Genomic DNA, 24,334 nt, shown 5'->3' with positions numbered 1-24,334 from the left:
AGAAAATATCTAATCCTCATCCTGTTGGTCACATGACTTAGACGTTCATATACTCTCAATTCCAATCAATTAATCCCACTAACCATTCCCCACATATGGCATTATAACTCGCCTTCTCTGTATCTTTGAAAAGGTGGTTGCCCATGTCTGGAATCTCTATATCTCAGAATCTCTAGCTTCCTTTAAGGTTCAGCTCATCGTTCACCTACAACCTAGGGCTCAGATGCCTTCCTTTGTAAAACCTTGGTTGTGTCCATTTCTTTCTTGAAATTAACTTGTATGAATAACCGGGGCTGGTATAAGCATGCCCAGTTCAAATAACACAGAGACCTGAGTCCCATGCCACTTGGGTGGAGGTAGTCTCCTTTGATGGACTGCTTCTGTGTTTAAAACTGGCAAGGTTGAGCCAATCATCCTTATTCAGATGTTCTTTTCTATCACTCTCTCTTCCACACTCTCTCTGTGCCCAGAGGGTGAAGATCACAGTTTACCCATAGCAAAGATGCCATGAACTGACCCTCTGAGAGGAGAAAGACTCTCCTTCCCCTGTCCCTTCTGTTTTATCCCAACCTCACCCCCTCCAAGAAATGGGCCGGAAGACATTTTTTCCCTGTTCTGTGTTGTTTGTCCTCAGTTTCAGGTACTGGAAATGATCCTCACAAGAACAGGAGGTCGAACCATGGAGACCTTGGAGCCAAGATTGCAGGCAGGACGGTAGAGCCAGCCCATCTGGCATAGAAGCCTGGAAAAGCCAGGGTGCCTGGGACTCAAGCATGAGGAGCATTTTGGTCTTAGAATGGGGACTGTGCTCTATAGGAAGTGAGCTAAGATAGGAACCTAATCTCTTTCCCCTCCCCAGAAACAGATAAAGCAAAGGGGGACAGAGATTATGGTGAGAGAGAGTTCTCACATTTGTGATTAGATTTTACAAAGAAATATTTACTTCAGAAGGTCTAATGTGACTATTAGTGCTAATGGAACTAGGGTGCAGGGGACCACCTCCTACAATTGAGGGAACATCATCAGAAGGGAGCAGCAGCTGTTGATGCACAGCCTAGACACCCCAGATCCCCTGAAGGATACCAGAGAATCCTGGAGGAGGGAGAAAATGGAACACATCTGGCCTACAGGAGGTGGAGGCCAGGGTGGTCTATGTTTCAATTTACATACATTTTTATTTATATGTGTACACGTTGTAAAATACAAATTCCTATACACAATGACTACAGCAATGTAAATGAAAAGACCAACAAAATGCTGTAAAATTATGATGACCAAGTTTTGCTCCAAAAAAATATAAATGAAAAAGTCCCTCCCACCCATCCCCCACTGCATTTTGCATCAGCAGGCTACTTCATTCGGAATACTACACGTCAGACTTTTTTCTTGTGTTGGTTAGTTTTGCTAAACCATTTTCTCCCTTTTAGTCTTTGTTATAAGAGGTGGATTTCTGGGGTAGGGGGAAAGTAGGTGAAAGAATATAGTAGGAAATGAAGATGACATAAAAACAAAAGATAACAAAATTTTTAAACTCCTGCTTATGTCTTTGTAAACATAGCACCTAGCAAAGTCCCTTAAAAATGCTTGTTGAATTGTTTTTATTTGAATTAAGTTCCAGTTGTAACTTACAGGCAGTCAGACTCTCACCACTGACAAGTAGAAAATTACAGAAAAACAAATTCTAATAGTAGAGAATTTGCATAGCAGACATTAAACTCATTCATGTATAGTGAGTGTTCATGCTGTTTTAAATGTCTTCACAATAAGAAAAGTAGAGAATTAAGAGAACTATGAAGATGCAAAGCCTTTTCAGGGATGTCTGAAATGGACATGAACTTCACTTTCAAAGTAAAAAGGCAGACTCTGTGATTTTGGGCTCACCCCTCTGCCTAAAACAACAAAGCGAAGGAAAAGAACCGTCTAGAAGAATGACAGATGGCAAAACAAAATTAGATGTACCCAATATCTCATTCTCTAGGCAAATTATAGAGGGAATGAGTTTGGTCCCAAAGGAGAGAAGGGGAGGAGCCTTTGATTGCAGGATATAATAATAGTTGCAATTAATTTTAAAAATATATTATTATCGATTTTTTTGTTTTTATAGCAACTGCAGTTCCCAATTTAACCCTCTGTCTACCTCCCAGAACTATTCCTTATAATAAAGCTATTTTTTTTGTTTTTGTTTTTTAAAGGGATAGAGAAAGTTTAGCAAAACTAACCAATATATTAAAAAAAAAAAGTCTGACATACTTACAGTACCCAACCTATGCAAAGAATGGAGGTAGGTATCTTTTTCCATGTCTTCTCTGGGCTTGGTTATTACAATTTCATAGCATTTTGTTTTTATTGTTCTTTCTACTTACATTACTATAGTCATTGTGTATATTGTTTTCCTGGTTCTGCTTTGTATCAGATCATATACATCTTCCTATAATCTCTATTCATGATAGTCATCATTTTAAACTATACAGTAATATTCCATTAAGGTCATGTAATGCTTGGTTAGCCAGTCCCCAATTCATTGGCATCTACTCTGTTTTCAGTTCTCTGCTACTAAAAAAAAAAAAAAAAAAAGGTAATGACTGACTTTTATTTGCACTTACGATTTGCAAAGTGCTTCATATCAATTATCTTATGGATCCTCACAACTACCTCATGAGGAAAATACTACAGTTATAATTATCACTTTTTTACAGATGAAAATGTGTCTTAGTAAAATGACTCAGCCAAGGTGATAGAACTAACAAAGGTTCAGGAGCAGAATCTGAACTCAGCTCTTTTCTAACTCCAAGCCCAGCCTTCTTTCTTCTAAAATGTGATGCTTTTGATAAAAGATGAAGGAGAAAGGCGCTGCAACTGGCATTTTCAACCACGGTTTTGGTAATATTTTGCTGCATTGTTTATACCAGCTAGGGACAGTCCAAATGTCAAGAACAGACAATTTAGGAACACACACACACACACACACACATATACACACATATGTTCCAGTCACCGCAACTTACAGGAACTCAAACTATCACTACTGATACATGGAAAACTACAGAAAAAATTCCAATAATGGAGAATTTGCAAAATAGCAGGCATTAGACATATGGGTGTATGTGTACATATATGCATGTATATATATTCATACATACATGTATAATATATGCACACACATAGATACACAAAATTATACAGAATACAGAGAATCAACAACAATTTAAGTTCTTGAGGGACCACAAAGAACTATGAAAGAGTCTATTAAAAGAATTGTAATAGGAAACATTAGCAGTATGGATTTAATTCATCAGAAAGAAGGGGGGAAAGATTGTTAAATACCTTTCTGAAGGAAATTCTATTTTCTTGGCATGCTATGAATTGTTGTGATCCTGGAATCTATAATCTAGAGGGATAATCATTCATTTCTGGCCCTGAGAAAAAAATGGCCTGTTATGATCTGTGAGTTGCAAAGCAGACTTGAGTCATGCCCAGGAGTTTTTAGAAGGACACACACAGTCTGCAAAAGGGTAGGCTGAGAGAAAAGAATAAGAACTGTATGAGCCGAGCAGCAGTGGAAGAGACTGTGTCCCTAGACCTGACTAAGCCTTAATAAAAGGAGTTGGAAAGAATCAGTGCACAGAAAAGCGAATGGAAGAACTGAAAGGAAAACTCAGTGGTGACTGAGACATGAGCGAGAGAGGTCGGCCATCAGGCCAATGAAGTCATCTCAGCATAGAGCACTCAGACAAAAGCTTACCTCTTCAAGGACTGGAGGAAATTCCAAAGGGTCTACTTTCCCCCTCACCCAACTCTCCCTTCCCAAGTCTATCTAGAAACAAGCACTGCAATATTCTCCCAAACAGGCACTGTAATATTCTCCCTTTATTTATTTTACTTAATTAAGCTTTTCCTGTATCCTGATTTTGCTCCAAATATACAGAAGCCAAAGCTTAGATGGAAATACACAAAATTTAAATTAGGGCCAAGAGTTATGCATTTTCCTAACTGGGGGCTCTGAACTATATTGATTGTTTTAATAACTTTTTACCTGATATAAACTCCACATAATAGCAAACACAGAGACCTGAGAGTTATCATGAACCATAGGCTAAAAGCAAGCTAATCTTTTGTCATTGATTATGGCTGATGAACACACAAACACACATACACCCTAAACCTCACCCGCACACCTGCTAGGAAAGAGATAGGGGAGGCCTGAGAGGAATTCAGCTCTTCATCTTTCTGGAAGGGAAGATGGAACACAAAGGATTGCATAGTAGCCAGTCAATCTCACCCTCTACAGAGAAACCCACCAGGGTGGCACTAGACAAAATATAATGGTGATAAAACATGCCTTCACGTGAGAGGCAAGAATTCTGTTACAGACAGATTTCTTTGTTCAGGTATATGTGGGCACTAGCTGGCCTCTGAGGTCCTTACTAGCTCTGGGATGGTGTGATTCTGAGAGCTTGAGGTGGAAGGAGAAAGCTGTCAATAGAGAAATGCTTAAGAAAAGTGTCTAAATTAATGATCTTTCTAAAAGTAGGTTAAGTGAGTCAACACGCAAATCCTATTCCTGGCTCTGCTGCTGACTAAGTGACCTTCTCTGAGTGACTTGTCACTTAATGGTTCTGTACCTCAGTTTACCCTGCTGTGAAACTAAAATGATAATAACACATCTCTGCTTCAGCAGGGTGATGTAAGGATTAATTAATGTTTTTAAAGTACCCTGTGATCTTTAAGTTGTAGACAACCTACCATTATTAAGAAGTCTTAACCCACACCTGCTACACAGTAAGAAAGTTCTGAGCTTATTGAGACAATATGCTTTTTTTTTCCATTTTAGAAAAGTTTTCTTAACTTCATCTTTAGCTCTTAAGTAAACTGAAAACCTATCCCATCATGTTACTTTTTCCATGTTAAAAAATAATAGAAAGTTTAAATATTATTCCTGGAAGATAGTTATTATTGACCTTTCCCTCTCCCCAAACCTATTGTATCCATCAGTAATAATGTCTTACATTTAAATAGAACTTACTATGTGCCAAGCGCTTTACAATTTTTATCTTATTTGATCCTCACCGCACCCCAAGGAGGGAGGTGCTATTATCGCCTCCGTTTTTCAGATGAGAAAACTGAGGTAGACAGAGGTTAAGTGACATGCCCAGGGTCACATAGCTAGTAAGTTTCTGAGGCTGGATTTGAGTTGAGGTCTTCGTGACACTAAGCCTGGTGCTCTATCCATAGTGATGCCACCTAGCCGCCTGAAAAAGTACAAAGCATTTTAAAGCACCTACTATATGCCAGGTACTGTGGTAAGCACTCGAGATACAAAAATGAGAGTGAAAGAAAGAGGTCCTCTCCTCGAGGAGTTTCTATGCTGTAACAATGTGCCTTCTGCTACCAGATCTTGGGCTTTTACCTCTGCAAAAGCTCTTGTATCTTTCCCCTCCTCCATTTTCCTGCTGCCATCACTTTATAAGCCTTCATTACAATCCATGTCAGCTATCATAACTATGATGGACCTAACAGGTCTTCTGGGTTACAATCTTTCTCCTCCAGTACACACACTCTTCTCCTACTTTTATGCTAATCCCTATGCATAGATTTGTAACTATTTGCCAGGGATTCAAGGTCCCTTACAAATTAGCACTGCTCTCTCTCTTGAGTCTTATCACATATTGTTCTCCTCCACGAACTCTATGCTCTAGAGACTGATCTTCACTCCATGTCTTTGCTTGCCCTGCACTGTATGACTGAAACACCCTACCTTTCCCCTCTCCACCTAATAAATTCCTACCCATCTTTTAAAGCCCATCCCTAACACCATGTTCTGCAGGAAACCCTTTCTGATCCCTTTACCTGATAATGACTTAATATCCTTGGCACATACAGCACTCATCGCCATACCCGTCTAATCTACTTAGCATGTTCCACTACTTGAAGGATGTGCCATCTTCTCAATGTGGATAATCCCTTCACTACTCTATGCTCAAGGAGAAAGTTTTTATGAGATACTGTGGCTAAAAAATGCATTACCGTCAGGTCAACTTGGTGATAAGCTTGTCGAAACATAAGTTAATCTATTCTTCAGACAACCAACAGAATCCATTATTATATATTCAAAATCCTTTCAGTTTGATAGGACTTGCTAGAGTCTGGGTTCAGCTGGCAAAGTCACCCATACCATGATAAGGTATCACAGTAGGACTTCAGTGAAAAGTACATTAGATAATGTCATATGTTACTGCATATTATGGATGTCCCTATTTGTAAGCTTTATTAAGGACAGAAAAAGTGATTTTATGGAAAGGATTTCTGCTTGTATGTAGCTTTGGACCTCTGAGGAATCTTCCAACAAGGGGTCTATTTCTATAACTCTAAATCCCTCTGAAGTGACTAGTTGTGAAAAGTCAAAGGGAAACAGACAAGACAGAAAGAAAGCCATAACAAGACAATTTACAAACTAGCACTGACTATGTAGAAATGGGTGCAAAAAGGGGTGTTATTCAAGAATACTTTAGCTTTCATCACACAAGAGTATTCTAATTCATGACATATAAATCTTTATCACCTTCACCACTGTCCTGGGAAATGACAAGTACATTTTCTTCACTTACCTTTCTTTGATTCTCTACTTTCCAAAGGTATCTTATTAGGTTCAAAAAATTTCAACAATCCATGATCTTAATCTTTCATGTTATTAAATTTACTTTATAAAATATGAACATAATATATTACTTCATCTTTCTGGCCCTCTGTCACTAGTAAAATGAGGAAGTTGAACTCAATGGTTTCTATGGTTCCTTCCTACTCTAACATTCTAGGATTTCCTACATAATATACTGGTAATAGATTTTAAATGTCAAAGATTTTCTGCCTAAGACAACAGGTTTCCTAGCCAGTACTGTGGAGCTGGTGACAGCTTCCAGAGTGGCTATAACAGATAGATGACAAAGAAAAGGAACCTTATTTCACTTTAGAAAACTATGTTTTTATGTTACAGTTCAGAATTAAGTTTAAGTGCTGGCATCCCCTTTCTCATTAAAAAAAAAAAAAGAGAAAACAGTTCAGTTATTCAATTCTGATCATTCAACTACCCTACTTCATAAATTCCAGTAACTTCCTGTTACTTCTAAGATAAAATGTTAAACTACTTTGCTTGGCATTTTGAAGCCCTTACAGCCTGCCCCATCTACCCTCACAGCATTATTGAACACTACACTTCCCTCTATGCACAACAACCCAAGTGACCTTCTTGCTGTATCTCCTACGTGGCACTCCACTTCCTGCCTCAGTTGCCTTCACACTGGCTGTCCCCCATGCCTAGAATGGATTACTTTTGTCTAAAAATCCTTAGTTTCCTTTGAGGCTAAACTCAAAAGCCATTCTCTACATGATGCATTTACTGATCCCTCAGCTATTGGTGCCTTCCCCCTAAAATCACTTGGTATTTATTATGTACATGTACACACATATTGTCTTCCTCAGTTATACTGTATACTTTCTTGACAGCAGGGACAGTTTACATTTTGTGCTTGTATCCTCATGGTCTACCACAGTGCCTGGCACAGAGCAGATGCATAATATTGATAATCTGTTATTTAATCATCTTCACTACAGACATCTTTAGCCTGAAGGTTTTTTATGACCTCCCTGAATTATATTTGTATCCCCTCTAAACAAATGCGAAATGGCATTCAATTTAATAACAATGCTCAAAATTCTATAGTCTTATTTCCTGACAGGAATTCGTTGGAGGATTCCTGTCCTAATGAAGATAGGTCTCCCACCTCCACCCCAGTACAACTTGAACCTGGTATACAGTAAACATTTGATAAATGCTTATTGGTTGGTTGATTCAAACAGGGCTGGGAACAGGGTGAGTAGGCAATGACCTAGGAAAAAACTACAAGGTGGGGAGGAACACACATTCAGTAACAGGCTTAATGTTAAGTTTTATAAATGTACAGATTTTTTAAAGACAGAAAATGCTGCACACCATACCTTGAAAGCATTTATTTTATAATAAATCAATTGCAAGGCCAATAGTAAAACCCAAAACGTCTAGCAGACAAGCTCATAGAGAGTGCAACTGTTTGTGTGGTGGGTGAAGGGCATACAAAGTATATTATGATTACAATTACAGTATATTGCCTCATCCCACATCTGAGTACAACAGGAGGGAGCAAAAGGCCACTTACAGCAGCGAGATGCTGTATACATCATTAGATACAGCCACTCTGCATTTGGTCACCCAAATATTTTTCCTTATTACAAGGGAGGATTATTTATTTTTTTGAGGGGGACTATGGAGAACTGACTATGGTATAAAGAACTAAAGGCATCAACAAACATTTTTAATAGAAAAAAGTACAGAAATACAACTGCTATTTGCAGCAGTTTAAGGAAAGTCCATCACATGATAAAATTCTTGAGAATATTAAAGTGGATAAAAGACAGATTGCAAGTTATGTCCCCTTTTTTACCAAATAAGAACAATATTATAAGTCTTCATGCTATTCAAGATGCTTAGATTAAAAGATTAAAGATTAAATTACATTAAAGATTAAGATAAAACAAAAATTAAAAACAAGATTAAAAACAAAACAAGAGAGTGGTTAATTTCATTAACATGTTAGCAAATATGTGCATCTTTACAAGGGAGATATAGAAGACAAAAAAAAATCTTCAAGACTCAAAGGAATGAAATTATTAAACATGGAGTAAATCTAAGTGGGCCTTATAGCCTATATTTCAAGAGTGAGCCCTGCCTCCCATGCCCTCAAATAACACCATAAGATCATCCCAAGTAATTTAATCTCCATTCTGAATAACAACTAACTACAAAGCTTATTGAAGTGATACACATCTTTTTTTCCCCTTCTATATTCCTTCATTTGGTACTCTAGAACCTGTAAACAAGCCCCAGTGCAGTCTGAACAACCTATTATCTGAGGGGGAAAAAAGCGTTGGCAGCTTGATTGTAGAGCACAATGCCGTGGTGGGAAGGAAGCGTGCGTGTGAATCAGGACCGAGCTCTGAGTCCTGGCTCTGCCACTGACTAGTGGTCTGACACTGAGCAGGTTATTTAAATGTTCTAAGCTGCAGTTTCTTCATATGAAAATTGGAATGGCTCTCACCATGTTCCATTTATGGACTCATGAGGATGGACATAGAGTTCATCTGAGATCATAGACTTATAGCTGGAAGGGAGACCACCTAGCCTAAATCCCTCATCTTACAGATAAGGAAACTGAGGACCAGAAGTCAGGCGACTTACCCAAGATCATACTGACAATAACAGGATTTGAATGCAGCATTTTCCCCTCTACCATGCTGCTTCATGAGTAGCCAGATGGTACAGTGGATAGAACATCAGGCCTGGAGTCAGGAACATCCAAGTTCAAATCTGACCTCAGATGCTTACTAGCGGTTGTGTGACCCTGGGCAGGTCACGTAACTCTTTGCCTCAGTTTCCTCATCTGTAAAATGAGCTGGAGAAGGAAATAGCCAACCACTCCAGTATTTTTGCCAAGAAAATCCCAAATGGGGTCATGAAGAGTCAGACAACTGAAGGTACTTAACAACAGAAACATGCTGTTTGCCAATGTGAAAGTACTTTGAAAGAAATCAAATACTATGTAAAATGTAAGGAATTACTATCATCATCACCATCATTACATGAAGGTAAAATACATAACAAAAACATTCCTGTACAAAACGTAGGCTTTGAGAAAAAATAAAGTATTAGAACTTTCTATCCTACCTCTAAGAAACCATGAGCCCCCCATCACAATGTTAAAAACGATTTATGCTCTGAAAAGTACTTGGGTACAGTTATGAGGAACATAAAGAAAAGAACTGTTTAAAAAAAAAAACCTATACCTCCCAATTAGATTTGGAAAAAATAATTACCATACCAAACATCTTGGAGCACTGATATGTTTTTTGCATCTGGGTAGAGAATGTGGAAAGTCAGCCAGGCAAATAGGGTAACAGCAAATCTGTACACAGTCCATTTTCCTAGCTAAGTGCTCTTAGTCATCTCACACTCCTCCATGGGAGACAAAATGTCCTCTCTCTCCTTTATAAACAGGAAATAGGTAGGCATGCCACATCAGAACCAGCTCCATAATTTTTTACCTTCATGAAAACTTGTAGAAGGTTGGCATGCAATTCCAAGAGCAAATAATTCCAGAGAACAAATTTGCACTTAAGCGGGTTCTCATGGCTTGGAGATTTTCTATTTCTCACTCAGTAGTACAAAAAGGAAGAGGTAAATATGGAAAAGATGATTTGTGAAAGGAGATACATGTATACTTCTAAGCCTTTTAATAACCTTCTCATCAGGTATGGTTTAGGCCTGGATTATACAGACTGAGCTAGGAATGGAGTACACAGGACAATAACCAGATTGTTATGTTTTGTTTTGTTTTTTCCTCATGTAATGCCCTCTACTAAGTGTGCTTTCATATTTCAAAAATAGCAGGAATGCCATTTATATATGGTGAGCAAAGCTACTGTCAATTCAGTATTTATATAATAACTACCATTCTGGATCTTTCGTCCCAATGAGACCTTCCAAAAACTTTTGGAATTTTTCAGAAGAGTTTATATTTTAAAAGGACTTTCAAATAAAAATCACAAAGATAATATTAACAGAAACTCCACATAGACAGGTTTGGCATGTCTGAGTCACTCAATGGTGGTTCTATTAGCTCAGCATAATACTGACCTTTTTGGAGAATGTCACTGCTAAAATTCATTCTAGGTTTTAAAAAATTTCTCACACATATTTCCTATTAAGTCAAATACAACATATGAACATTTTTGCAGTTTTCACAGTAGATAAATAAAACCAGATTTCAGCAACTTAACAGCAAGAATCAAATGGCCATACTTATCTAGAAACAAAACTTGTAGAAATTATTTGTAGAAAGCCATTTACATAGCTCTGTAAAGCAACTCTGTAATATACAAATGTTACAATCTAATTAAAGAGACACTTATTAAAGACGTAAGATGTTCAAGATAATTGTGCCAAATCCTGGGGATACAAACATGAAAAAATCACTGGTCTTAAGAAGCCTACATGAAACTTTATGGAATACTGGGGGTGAGACCCAGTACATGCTCAAAGAAGTCTCATAGTAGGTAGGATATGATGGAGGCAAAGGTAGAGATCTAGACAGAGAGTCTTAAGGAAATAATAGCTCTGGAGGGGAAGGAACCTCAAAGACCATCTAATCCAGCTTTTCATAAGGAAACAGAAACAAAGAGAGGTTAAGTAGCAGACCCAAGGTGTCCCAGGTAGTCAGTCAATGGTAACAAGATTAGCCTTTTTCACCAAAAATAACAACTGACTTTTGGGGCAGCTAGGTGGCCCAGTAGATAGAGCACTAGGCCTAGAGTCAGGAAGCCTCATTTTCCTGAGTTCAAATTTGGCCTCAGATACTTACTAGTTGTGTCACCCTGGGCAAGTCACTTAAACCAATTTGCCTCAGTTTCCTCGTCTATAAAATAAGCTGGAGAAGGAAGTGGAAAACCACTTCAGTATCTGCCAAGAAAATTCCAAATAGGGTCATGAAGAGTCAGACACAACTGAACAACACACAACTGACTTAATTTTATAGGAAGGTGTAATCTCTTGTGGCATCAATGCAAACTTGTTAAAAGAGAGGAAAGATCTACCTGCAAAGATCAAAACAATGTGCCCCCTCTCCTAGACAAGGCATGGGTGAGGGGAGGTATAAGGTGGATGAATTCTGTTAAGTTTCTCTCTCTCTCTCTCTCTCTCACACACACACACACACACACACACACACACACTGGAATTCCAAATGTAAGGTGAGTTATTAGAACTTACCCCAAGTATAAAGTAAGTGTGCCTGGCTCATTTATAGCACCTGAAACTTGTAGTGATGCTTCTGAGTCTGAAAAGGCACATTTCAGGTAAATTAGAGCCCACAAAAGTTTTGTGTAATAATGAAGTGGGCTGCATGAAGATAGTGGTGGTCTGCCTGAAAAGGTCAATCAAGTGAAAAAAGTGATGATCTACTATCATAAAAGAGCATAAAGTATTAATGTAGGGTAAGGAAAAAGTTTCCACAACAATGCACAAAAATTGGCCTCATCACATTATAGATACACCACATATATTCCATATTTGTAAGAGTCCTCCATTAGGCAATCAATCAATAAACATTTATTAAGTACTTGCTATGTGCCAAGTGCTGGGATAGGCACTGGGATACAAGAAGAGGAAAAAAGACAGCCTCTGTCCTTAAGGAGTTCACAATTCAATGAGGGAGGATATTGGCAAACAAATATATGCAAACAAGCCATATGTATATATATATATATATATATATATATGATAAATTAAAAATATTTAACAAGGGAAGGCATGTAGAATTAAGAGGGGTTGGGAAAAGCTTCATCTAGAAAATGGGATTTTGGATGGGACTTAAAGGAAGCCCAGGCAGCCAGTGAGCTGAAACAAGGAAGGAAAGCATTCTAGGAATAGGAGACAGCCAGAAAAAATGCCCAGAATCCAGATATGGAGTGTTTGTTCATGGAACAGCCAGGAGGTCTGTGTCCCTGGATCAAAGAGTAATAGCAGGGAGTTAAGTTTAAGAAGACTGGAAAGGTAGGAGGGGGCTAAGTTATGAAGGACTTTGAGGAAATGCCAGCATCTCAGGAGAGAAGGGGGCAAATACCAGAGATATTGCAAAGGTTAAACTGTCAGGCATTGGCAACAGATTGTATTTGGGGGATAAAGGATAGTGAGAAGTCCAGGATGACCTACTTTGTGAAGCCAAGGGACTCATAGGATAGTGTTGTCCTCTACAGTAACAAGAACGTTTGGAAGGAGGAGGTTTCAGGTGAAAGACAATGAGTTCCATTTTGAGCATGTTGTGCTTAAGATGTTTACTGGTCATCCAGTTCAAGATGTCTGAAAGGCAGGTGGTGATGAGAGACTGGAGGTCAACAGAGAGGTTGGGGCAGGATAGGTAGATTTGAGAATCATCAGCATAGAGATAGTAATTAAATCCATAGGACTTGATGAGATCATCAAGTGAAGAAGTATAGAGGGAGAGGAGAAGAGGGATCAGGACAAAGTGCTGTGTGAAATACCCACAATGAAAGGATACGATGTGGATGAGGATCTCCCAAAAGAGACTGAGGAGTGGTTAGATAGGAAGGAGAAGAACCAAGAGAGAATGATGTTCCAAATATCAAGGAGAAGAAAGTGACCAACAATATCGGCAGAAAGGTTAAGGATATTGAAGATTGAGAAAAGGCCATTGAAATCTTTGGTTACTCTGGAAAAAACAATTTTGGTGGAATGATGAGGTAAGAAACCAGATGATAGGGGGTTAAGGAAAGACTGAAAGTGGAGTCACCTATTAACATATGGCCATTTCTGGAGTTTAGCCACAAAGGGCAGAAAAGATACAGGGTGGAAGAATGAGGTAAGGGTTTTTTCAGAATGAGTGAGACCGGATATCTTTGTAGGCAGTAAGGAATGAGGCAGTAGACAGGGAGAGACTGAAAATAAGTGACAAAATGGGAGTGGCAGAGGGAGCAACCTGTTGGAAGAGACAGAATGGAATGGGACCATTTAGACAGGCAGAGGGAGTAAGGGAGTAGGAAGGCCACTTCATCATATGAAACAGGACTGAAGGAGGAGATAGTGGCAACAAGCATGATATGAGATGAGGGGGAGAGAAGAGGGAGTCCATGGTGAATGGTCTCAATTTTTTCTGCAAAACATGGAGCAGAAAAATTAATCCAAGAGCTGCCCTCTAGCTAGACAGATACCCAGACTTTCCCAAAAGCCCCCAGTTAGCTAAAAAAGACCCAAAGGTAGCTCAATAAATTAAGTATTTCATGATTGACTGGCCTTGGCCATCAGGTGAAATGTGCTCCAAATATTTAATTTCTGCCACTTTCTCCTCTAACACACACTATTCTGAGAGTTTCTACTTAGAAATAGGTCTTTCATGCAGGGTCTTTACTATACGGACTACCTTGTAGAAAGTCAGCTGCTTTATTTTTATTAGCAGGCAAAGGTCTGACTTCTACAGGAGCCAAAGCAGTCATTTTTTTTTCTTCCCTTCATACATCAGACTGCCTTCTGGCAAGGCTGAAGCAAAATAAAATTGGGGAAAGAAGGAATCATACTTACTAAGTATATTTTGAGTGGTATGTGCAAAAGTGCTCTTCAATTCTATTTAAAAAAATCTTTTTATTTCTGCAGACCTTAGACTTGTCAAAATATGAAACAAATGCTATCTAATTTGCTACAAAAGTAAAAACAATTTTCCTAAAAATGTTGAGGTTGTTAATATACCTTAATATATACTTGTCATCCAATGAAAGTTACTTAATTTTGATGTAAACAAGAAAATCCTCTTTGCCTTCTCATCATCTTTCCATTCCTCCCTTACTTTTCTCCCTCTCCCTTAAAAAATATTACTGAAATTTCTCCTTATAAACATTTACCCTGGTTCACATTCTTAGAAAAGTCAGAATTTCCATACTTATACAGTATCTGAGCAAATGTTCCCCCCTCCCCCAAAAACGCATATAACCAAAGAACAGAAGACTGAGGAGTTAAAGCAAGTGTGGTTACAGAAAGAGCTAGTTAAACAACCAAAGGTCACCACGGGGCAGTTGCTAGAGTTTGTTTGAAGAGGACGATTCATTCTTCCAGCAAGCTTCTAATTTCTTCTTTCTTTTTTTATAAATGGGAGTGGAGAATGGAGAAAATAAATCACTTTAGCACTGGTTGGTGAAGAGGAGGTAAAGCCATTGGAAAGGAAATGAGCAATACAGTTCTTAACACTTATTATACAGACTAGCTGGAAAAAGGTATTCTTTCTGATTTAAAGAGATGCTCAAATTGTAGACATGCATAGGACAAAGGATTGGATCCGAGAATTTCATTAATATGGGGAACTCCTGAATAAGGAAAATCTTTTTATCAATGAAGATTAGCAACTTCTCTGTATTTATAACCTTAGATGAGCCCTTCAGCAGTCTGGTGAAATCTCTGGATGCCTCAGAATAATGGTTTTAAATGCGTAACATAAAATACATAGGATTACCAAGGAAACCAGTTACACTGAAATGCACTTATAAAAAATATTTTAAAAGCCAACAACTGAACAGACCCAAGGCTGGAACCTCTACCTTAGAGAGTTACAGGGTAGTGAGAGGTTGAGCGACTTGCCCAGGTCCCATAGCCAGTTTGTGTCAGAGGTGGGACTGGAACCCAGAGCTTCCTGACTCTAGGGCCATGTCTCATCCACTGTACGCTACTATATTTCATACAGACATATATAATCTCAACGTAAACCACACTAGATTTAATTACTTTGACGCTTACTAAGAGCTATCTATGTGCAAGAAACTTTTCTACTGGCCATGAACAATACACAGACAACAATTACTCACATTTACATAAGCTTTATGGTTTACATAGAGCTTTCACAGCAACTGTGTAAGGTCAGAAATATAAGTACAATTATTCCCATTTTACAAATGAAAAATCTGAAACTCAAAGAGGTTTCCTGCCTGTGGTCATGCAGCCAGGAAGTGTCAAAGCTGGAATGAGGAAGATGGCATCCTTATCATCAGAAGTTTACAGCCAAGTAGAGGACATAAGGCAAATACATAAACAACTATAGTGTTAAGATGAAATATGTGATAAAAAGAGAATAGAGGTCTAAACAGAATGTTATTAAAGCTCAAAGGAGCAGGAGAAAGGCAACTGGATGGGGAGGGAAGGAATATTCAAAATCCAAATTTCCAGTTTTATGGACTTGATTGAAATAGTTTATGGATTAAAGTGATGCAGAAGCGTTTCAACAGAATACACCTACTACATTTATCTTTAGAAATCCCAAGTTGTCTTTGCCAGTTCAAGCCAATTAAGGCAATTCAATGATGAAATAATTGAAACTCTCTCACATTAAGGCAAATTTTTAAAATGAGTAAACCATGAAAACTTTGCTGCTTTATAAATCTGAGAAGCAAGTTTACTGAGCTTTTTTCCCTCCATAGCAAGAACATTACAGACTCTGTAGTGGTTTCTCATTATGAAAGAATATATAGAGATTTAAAACAGGTTGAAAATGTATCCCTTAAGAATAATCAATCCAGTGAATGGACACATACGTTTATTATACTGAGCACACCAGGTAATTCTAGCCCATAATATTAACCTGGCAAGCTGAATGATGGCCTTAATATAACTAAGTAATTAATTAGCTTCATCATAATTTTTGCTTTATGACACTCACTTTTATATGCCAATAGTCAATTTAATGGCATTTTAAATTGGAATAAGACCCCAAGAGAGAAAGAGAAAGTACCATGCTTCTTATTGAATCACAAATCTTACAATCTGATTTTTTTTAATTTCAGAAATGACCTAATAAACTTACTTTAGAATTAAATCAGTCTTAACAACCTATTCTTTGTGATTATTTCTTCATTTTCAGAAATCATGCCGAGATTCTTATCAGAAAACATTTATCACTGTAATTAAGAATTAAAAATTACTTTGTGTGCATCTGTGATAACAACCTCTGGCAGGCCTCCTAGAGTACTTGACTAGCCTCCTCCAGAGGCCTAAAGGAGAAATAGCAGCTCACTCAGGGCAATCTAGGTCCTCGTTTTCTTGGGTATCAAAACTGCAATGCTAAGTAGGCACAATGATTCTCTCTACCTGAAACCATGCTATTGTTCTCAAGATTAATTTTATCTTGAGAATATTTAGCTTACATAATCTTTCACAAAGTTTTATAACTTGTGACCATTACCTACTTGTTTACAGGCCATCATGAACTTGAGATTTATGTAGATAGCTGTCATGTCAAGAGGGCAGTATTTGAATCACAATAAATATGAAGAGGGAGGTTGGTGTAGGGGAGGAAGAACCAGATTTGAAGCCAGGAAGAGCCTAGGGAAGTCACTTAACTTCTTTGTTTTCTAAGTAACTCTTTAAAATTACAAATAGCAAACAGGTATCAAACTGCAATGGAAGAGAGAGTTTCCTTACCAAGGAGTCCCTATACCAATGAAATCACACGTTCAGTCCCTATCCCTATTTTTAAGGGCTAAAAACATTAATGAATGAGGCTTTTGTTTTGCTGTAATTGAACAAGAGGGTAAACTTACAGTAAGATACTTGGCTAAGCCTATAAAACCTTTCAATTCTGGCTGCCTTCAATCTCTGAGCAATTCTAGTGCTAAATATTATGAGTGGCTTTCAAAGATGTTACATATTAAAGAATGCAATTTTTGTGCAAAATAATAATTTTCTATTTCCACAAAATTACCATAATTTCTGAAAGGCATGGGATTTTGCTGAAATTTACTTAGTTAGCATCTCTTTTTCTACTGATACATGCAAAGAATGTTCTTTGAACAAATTAAACAATCCAAGTTTTCCAGCAAAATTAGAGGCTAAAAGGATTTTAATGATCATTGAAGAAGAAAATACGAAGTCTCACCATTTGCTGTGTTCTTTTTAAGGTTATCCAGGAACTCTTCCAGAAGCTGTGATTGGTTAGGAGGGGGAAGGAGGTTTTTCTGGTCCCTGGAAAGGTCACTGTCTGACCAGGAGGTGCCCAGGGTTCGCTTTGTATCCAAAGGATTGGATCTCAGGGTGAGCTGCACACTTCTCTCAGAAAATAATGTCTCCATCTGCCTAAGGTCAAGGTCAGAAACGACTTCCCCATTTATACTCAAGATCTCATTGCCTGTTCTCAACCCTGAGAAGAAGATAAGTTGAAATGTGGTAAGAAAAATGCAGATTTCCCATAGAAATACCATCTGACTGAAGAAAAAGGCTGTAAAACCATACTACATATGTGGATACTGCTTTGTTTTTGTCATGGAAGAAAAACAAAAATATATAGGACTTTTGTTATTGACGATATAATCGCTTTCTGCTCTCCAAAGGCAAGACTCATAATAATCCTTTGAAAATGGGACTGTTTTTGAAACTACTTAATCAATTACTCCTGTGTTCATTTGATACTGAAGTCTTCGAGAGTCAACTATTCCTTCACTCCCACTCCTAGCTAACTATGTATAAAACACTAGCCTCAATTATAACTATTGTTGACTTTCATCAAAGTCCCAGAAGTAGTTTTCTGGAAAAATTTCAAGAAGAAAATTCTGTGAACAAGCTTGTTCTTCGAAGACTCCAATTAAATGAGAACAATGACACTCTATATGTCATACAAACCTTCTCCATATGCCAGGCCATCAGAGAGAACATCACTTATAAATATTCGGCTAAGATGCTGATGGTCATCAACTTGAGCTGTAACTGCAAACCCTAGGATAAAAATAATAAAAAAAAACTTAAAAGGTCACCCTATTGCTAAGCTTTTCCGATTAAAATAAATAGAATTTACTTCTGTATCTTCCCCATGAGTTAAAGATGGTAAGAAAGATTCAGTTACAACCATGATGCAAACACATAGACTTATATGTGGGAAGCGAAGGATTTCACAGTCTAAAGTTTCAGAAATATAAGTATACTTTTATCCCAAAGCCTGATCACAAGGTAAACTTACACAGGTCAAAAGTAATCTCTGCAAAATTAAGAAAAAGTCAAAATATATAAAAGAAACTTAAAAACTAGGCTTTCAATTAACATCTCAATCAGCTTTATTCAGTGAAAGGGGGGAAAAACAATTTGCAAAGCCAAGAGAGAAAAACTTATACTAACACATGATAAAATCTGACAAAAATAAAAAGCTATTCTTTATCTGGATCTGTTTATCAATTAACATGCATTTAAATGAGCTCTTATAGTACGCTCTACATGTTATAAAAAATACAAAGAAAAAGAAGACATGACCCCTAACCTCAAAAAGTTTTTAATCAAACTTAATGATCAAGGGGAACACCCATTTAATGATTAGAGAATAATGCAAGAGAGTATATAACCCCGTGCTAAATTGTAGCATAGAGAACTGAAGTATTTCAGATTCAGAAAAGGAAGAAATCAAAGATGGGACAGCTACCCAGCTGACCTCTCTCAACATTTCCCTCCAAAAAACTTTAAAATAGTGCCTCAACCCAAATTTGGGAGTGGCATAGCCAACAAAAGGTCGAGGTGAGAAATTTCCCCAATCTAAGAAAACTTAAGAGGTTGGCAGGAAAAGTTTGTGACACCAGAGTGGAGTCCTGTCTAGAGGCCACACATACAGCAAAGACAACAGAAGCCACAGCAGCAAAACAGCTTTGGGAACTCCCAGTCCAGAGACAGTAAGAAGGTCAGACAACTGATCAGAAAGAGATTACAGAGGACTGGCAACTCTACTGACCGTATATAGTTCTGGGTCACAGTTCCAGGGCAAGAGGAGCACTGATGATCAGTCATAAAGGAGCAGGGGCTCTGGTTACAGTTCCAAAGCAAAGAAGAGTGTGAGCATTTGTGGATATTGGGGACCAAGGGCCCTTTCTGGATCCAGAGTACAGACCAGAGGAACAGTGACCACACCTCTCTCTGGATCACACCACCTTGGAAGCACTGAAAACAGCAGCACAAGAAAGCCTGAATCTTGGGACAATGCCTTCCCACCCTCAGGAGAGTAGAGCCCAACTTTAACATAAAATTCAAACTCAAGAAATAGGTTGAAAAAATAAGCAAACAACGAAAAAATAATTTAACTATAAAAATCTACCATGGTGGTAGGGAAGACCAAGACAAACTCAGAAGACAACAACGTGAAAGCAGCTACAAAATAGACTCAAAGAAAAATGTTAATTGGACCCAAACCCAAGAAGAATTCCTGGAAGAGTTAAAGAACAAGATAAGAGTGGTAGAGGAAAAATTGAGAAATAAGATGAGAGTAATGTATTGAAAATTATGAAAAAAGAATTAATAGCTTGGTAAAAGAGGCACAAAAAATACCAAAGAAAATAACACCTTAAAAAAAGAGAACTGGCCAAATGGTAAAAGAGGCACAAAAATCCACTAAAGAGAGAAATGCCTTAAAAAACAGAAATGGCCAAATGAAAAAGGAGATACTTTTTACTGAAGAAAAGTTCACTTAAGAAAAGTACTCCTTAAAAAGTAGAATTGGCCAAATGAAAAAAGTAGTACACAATCTCACTTAAGAAAATAATTCCTTAAAAATTAGGATTGGGAGACAGCTAGATGGCGCAGTGGATAGAGCTCCAGCCTTGGAGTCAGGGGGACCTGAGTTCAAATCTGGCCTCTGACACTTACTAGCTGTGTAACCCTGGACAAGTCACTTAACCCAATTGCCTCACCCCCCCAAAAAAAAATCAGGATTGGGCAAGTACAAGCCAATGACTCCATGAAACATTAAGAAACAACAAAACAAAGTCTAAAGAATGAAAAAAATACAAGAAAATGTGAAATATCTCATTGAAAAAAACAACTGATCTGGAAACAGATACAGGAATCATAATTTAAGAATTATTGGACCACCTAGAAAACCACAATCAATAAAGAACAAGCCTAGATATGATATTTCAAGAAATTACCAAGGAAAATTGCCCTGATATCTTAGATCCAGAGGGTAAAATAAAAAATTGAAAGAATCCACTGATCACTTCCTGAAAGAGATCCCAAAATGAAAAAAGACAAGGAAGAACTCAAGTGCTTTGTAAACTTTAAGAGCACTAGAAGGGCTGGACTGTGCTGGTGTCTTTAGGAAAATCTTTACTTCTCCATCCTAGTCATAGCACTGAGGAAACAGAGGGTGAGACATGGAAAGATTAAATGACCTGCTCAGAGACACAGCAAGCCAGGAACAGGGTGAACAATAGAATACTACTGCCTACACTTTCACATCCCTGGATCATAACTACTAATAAAAGTAGAAAAAATGTTGAAAAATAAAACAATCTTACATAGTTTTTAATCAATATTTTGGTTTTAAAGTATACAACAGAAAAGGTTGGGATATTTGAAAACATTCACATTGACATTTGCAGAGAGTGAATAAAGATAAACTATTTTAAAAATAGGGAGCAGGAAAGACAGCAAGAATCTCTAGGAAGAGTTTTCACCATACTTACCAAAATCAGAAATGTTCCCAGTCTTAGTAAGATGTACATGATAATCATTTAGAGGGAAGATTTCTATTTCATCATAAACCTACAGAAGGTAAAACACAAAACAAGACATTCATGAATACCCAAAACAGAGGACTTACATGGACTCATGTAAAGTGAAATGAGCAGAACCAGGAGAACATCATACACAGTAACAGTAATATTGTAAGGATGAGCAACTGTGAAACTACTCTGAGTAAGATAACAATCCCAGACAATTCCAAAGGACACATGATGAAAAATGCTATTTACCTACAGAGAGAGGACTGATTAACTATGGGTGCTGATTGGAGCATTTTTCATTTTCTTTATTTTTCTTGCTTTTTCTGCAATATGACTAATATAGAAATACATTATGCATGACTTCACATGTATAATGGGTATCATATTGCTTGCCTTCTCAATGAGTAGGAGAGTGGCTGGAGGGTGGGAGGGAGGGAGGGAGAGAATTTGTAAACTCAAAATAAAAAAATAATGTTTAAAAAATGAAGATGGCACAATTAAAAAAAAAGAATTAACATTTTCCGTATAGGATACTGTTTGTGTTACAAGCTTAGGATAAAGTTCATAGGTAATTTTATCATTAAGATCATAAATTTAGAGCTAGAAGGGACCTTGGAAGCCACCCACTCTAAGGCCATCATTTCAAAGATAAGGAAACTGAAGCTCTTAGAGGAATTTGCTCATGGTCACATAGCTAATAACTGGCAGAGGAGGGATTTAAACCAGGTCTTCCTGACTCCAAGTCCAGTACTCTTGCCACTATGCCATTTCAAGATATCCTTTGTCTAACTTGCCTGTTCTTGCATATATTCATAAGGAGCTGGAATTGAATACTCAAAGTTTTCATCAGTTAGTCGTCTAAGTCGTAGGCCATAGTACCTGGGGTCCAGTTGCTTCATCTATAGAACAGTGAGAAAGTTGTTTAGATGTTTGAGTCTTATTTATAAAAGCAATCATTGTTTACAGCAAGCCCTTTACAAAAATGTCTTCTAACAAATAGAAGTTTCTAAAAGTATTGGCTATGAAGCTATAACTTTCCAGATAAAAACTCAGATCTCAAGATGCAATGAAGAAAAACGGAAAAAATTCATTTTTGCACAAGATAAAGTCACCTCCTAGAAAGTATGTTAATAATTAAAGACAATAACTCCATTAAGTTGTTAATAACTTGTATTCAGAAGAACAAGAAAAAAAAACAAGTGTAGAATTGGTAGTTTGATTATATTATGATAAATATTACACATAGAAGTGAAATAAAAAATTGTGAGAAGAATTTACACTATAGATATATGTAAGTGTACATACATGCAGATATATACACATATATACACATATAAATAACATACTTTAAATAGGCATATCATAGCTTATTACTATCATAGCTTATAACTTCAGACCAAAGTGACAAAAAAAATAAAATTACACATTTTCTACATTTAGCAGATATAAAAATGGAGCAGAGTTGTGAGGATTACACAAGCTTTCTTGCTTTCTCATACATTTATTTGTATGAACTCAACTGCTTCTGCAAATGAGAATATTTAAGCTCTAGAATGCCACCTGGTGGTTTCAAAACTTTGATCTAATATACCCATCCCCAAACCGTTTCTCAGAAGTCAGTATAATATTCATTTTTAGTCATCACTACCTTGCTTTTCAGATGACATTAGAAATAAAACTCCCAACTGACAGTAAAAAAATAATTTTATTACCTTAGAGAAGTCTACTAAGAACTTGGTAGATAGTTACCTAGTCCACAGAAGTTTGGTATGCTTTATATAACTCTTTAAGATAAAATTGTATTATTGAAAAATTTATTTTAATGTAATGTAGGCCATGACCTCCAAACCATTCAAAGTAGAGCATAATTCATGGTTTCAGATGTATAGGAAAGCAGCTATCTATAACCTATAGCCTTTCTCTAAAGCTCCTTCCACTCTAAGGCCAAACTTATAGCCAACTATCTCTACAATCCTGTTACTGTACTAGCCGCTGAGCCTTGAAAAGGAAAGGAGCTCCTTTGGAATATATTCGCTACTAATCAACCTCATTCAGTAACTAGCATGGGGTGTGAAACCTATATGGTATAGTGAGTGGAAAGAGTGGTTGGTGATTCTAGAATCAAAAGAATTGAGTTTAAAAGCCAACTTCAATACTGTCTGACTAGTCACGAACTCTGTGATCTATACTTCCTCATCTATAAAATATAAATATTGCCTATCTCAGAACAACAAGATTGTTCAATTCAATTTGATAAGTTATTTATTAAGCCCCTTACTATATAGCAGGCACTATTCTAGGTACTGGGAATAGAAAGGCAAAAATGAGATAGTGCTCAAGTTCTAACGAATTCTAATATATTCTATTTTGTCATTCATCCAGATAAACGAATACACTATACACACAAAGTGCGTGTGTGTGTGTGTGTGTGTGTGTGTGTGTGTGTGTGTATAGGGGAGTAATATTTTTGAGGGATGGAAAATGTCTCCTGAAGAAAATAGCATTTGAGATTGACCTTGAAGGGAACTAAGTGACAAAAATGAGGAGACGGAGCATACAAACTTCAAAATGCTACATAACTGCATTACAAACTGATTAAGACTTCGAGAGTGGTGTAAATGAGATACAGTATATCTATATAGTATAGTAGACATAGTATATCTATGTAGTATGGTAGTGTGTATATATATATACACACACATATATATAAAGTACTTAAAGTACTTATACAGTACTTTACAAAGGTTTACAAAGAATTTACTCGTAAATTCTTGTGAAGTTTACGTGTGTGTGTGTGTGTGTGTGTGTGTGTGTGTGTGTGTGTAAGAGGCAAAGAGACAGAGACAGAAAGAGAAAGAAAGAGAGAGAGAGAAGTTAAAGAAGAAAGGGAGATAGAAAGACGGGGAGAGGAAGAGGGGAGACTACAATGAACTCCTGATGTGGAAACTTCCTCCACTGATACAACTTAGCTGGGGGTCTTACCTGAGGGTCTCAGAAGGTTGTGTGGGTATGGCGAGGTCCCACAGCTAGTAGTGCTGCTCACACGAGGTAGATATTGCAAGTACAATAATGAGAAAGACGAGGAAGCTGAGGCTCAGGGAGGTCACCGAATTAACAAGTATCCAAGGTGAAATTCAAACTCAGATCTTACTGGCTCTAAGCCCAGCATTCTGGCCACTGTACCATGCTGCTCCTTCTTCAGTATTCATTAAGGGGATAGATCATT

At 37.4% G+C, this 24,334-nt stretch overlaps 1 protein-coding gene across 2 annotated transcripts in view; it reads right to left on the bottom strand.

The window, feature by feature from the left end:
* Positions 1-24,334, bottom strand: part of LOC114031505 (T-lymphoma invasion and metastasis-inducing protein 2-like) — a 288,383-nt gene that overhangs the window by 76,645 nt on the left and 187,404 nt on the right. For both annotated transcript variants that reach the window (XM_027846610.1, XM_027846611.1), the window contains 4 exons: positions 21,903-22,007; positions 21,070-21,148; positions 18,254-18,346; positions 17,514-17,774 (listed from right to left, as the gene is read on the bottom strand). In XM_027846610.1, coding sequence (XP_027702411.1) covers positions 17,514-17,774; positions 18,254-18,346; positions 21,070-21,148; positions 21,903-22,007 — 538 coding nt within the window. The remainder of the gene's footprint in view (positions 1-17,513; positions 17,775-18,253; positions 18,347-21,069; positions 21,149-21,902; positions 22,008-24,334) is intronic.

The sequence above is a fragment of the Vombatus ursinus genome, unplaced genomic scaffold (assembly GCF_900497805.2).
Source record: "Vombatus ursinus unplaced genomic scaffold, bare-nosed wombat genome assembly UNPS02015175.1, whole genome shotgun sequence".
NCBI classification, from domain to species: domain Eukaryota; kingdom Metazoa; phylum Chordata; class Mammalia; order Diprotodontia; family Vombatidae; genus Vombatus; species Vombatus ursinus.
Note: the sequence above shows the minus strand (reverse complement) of the source record. Positions and strands in the feature narration are given on the sequence as shown.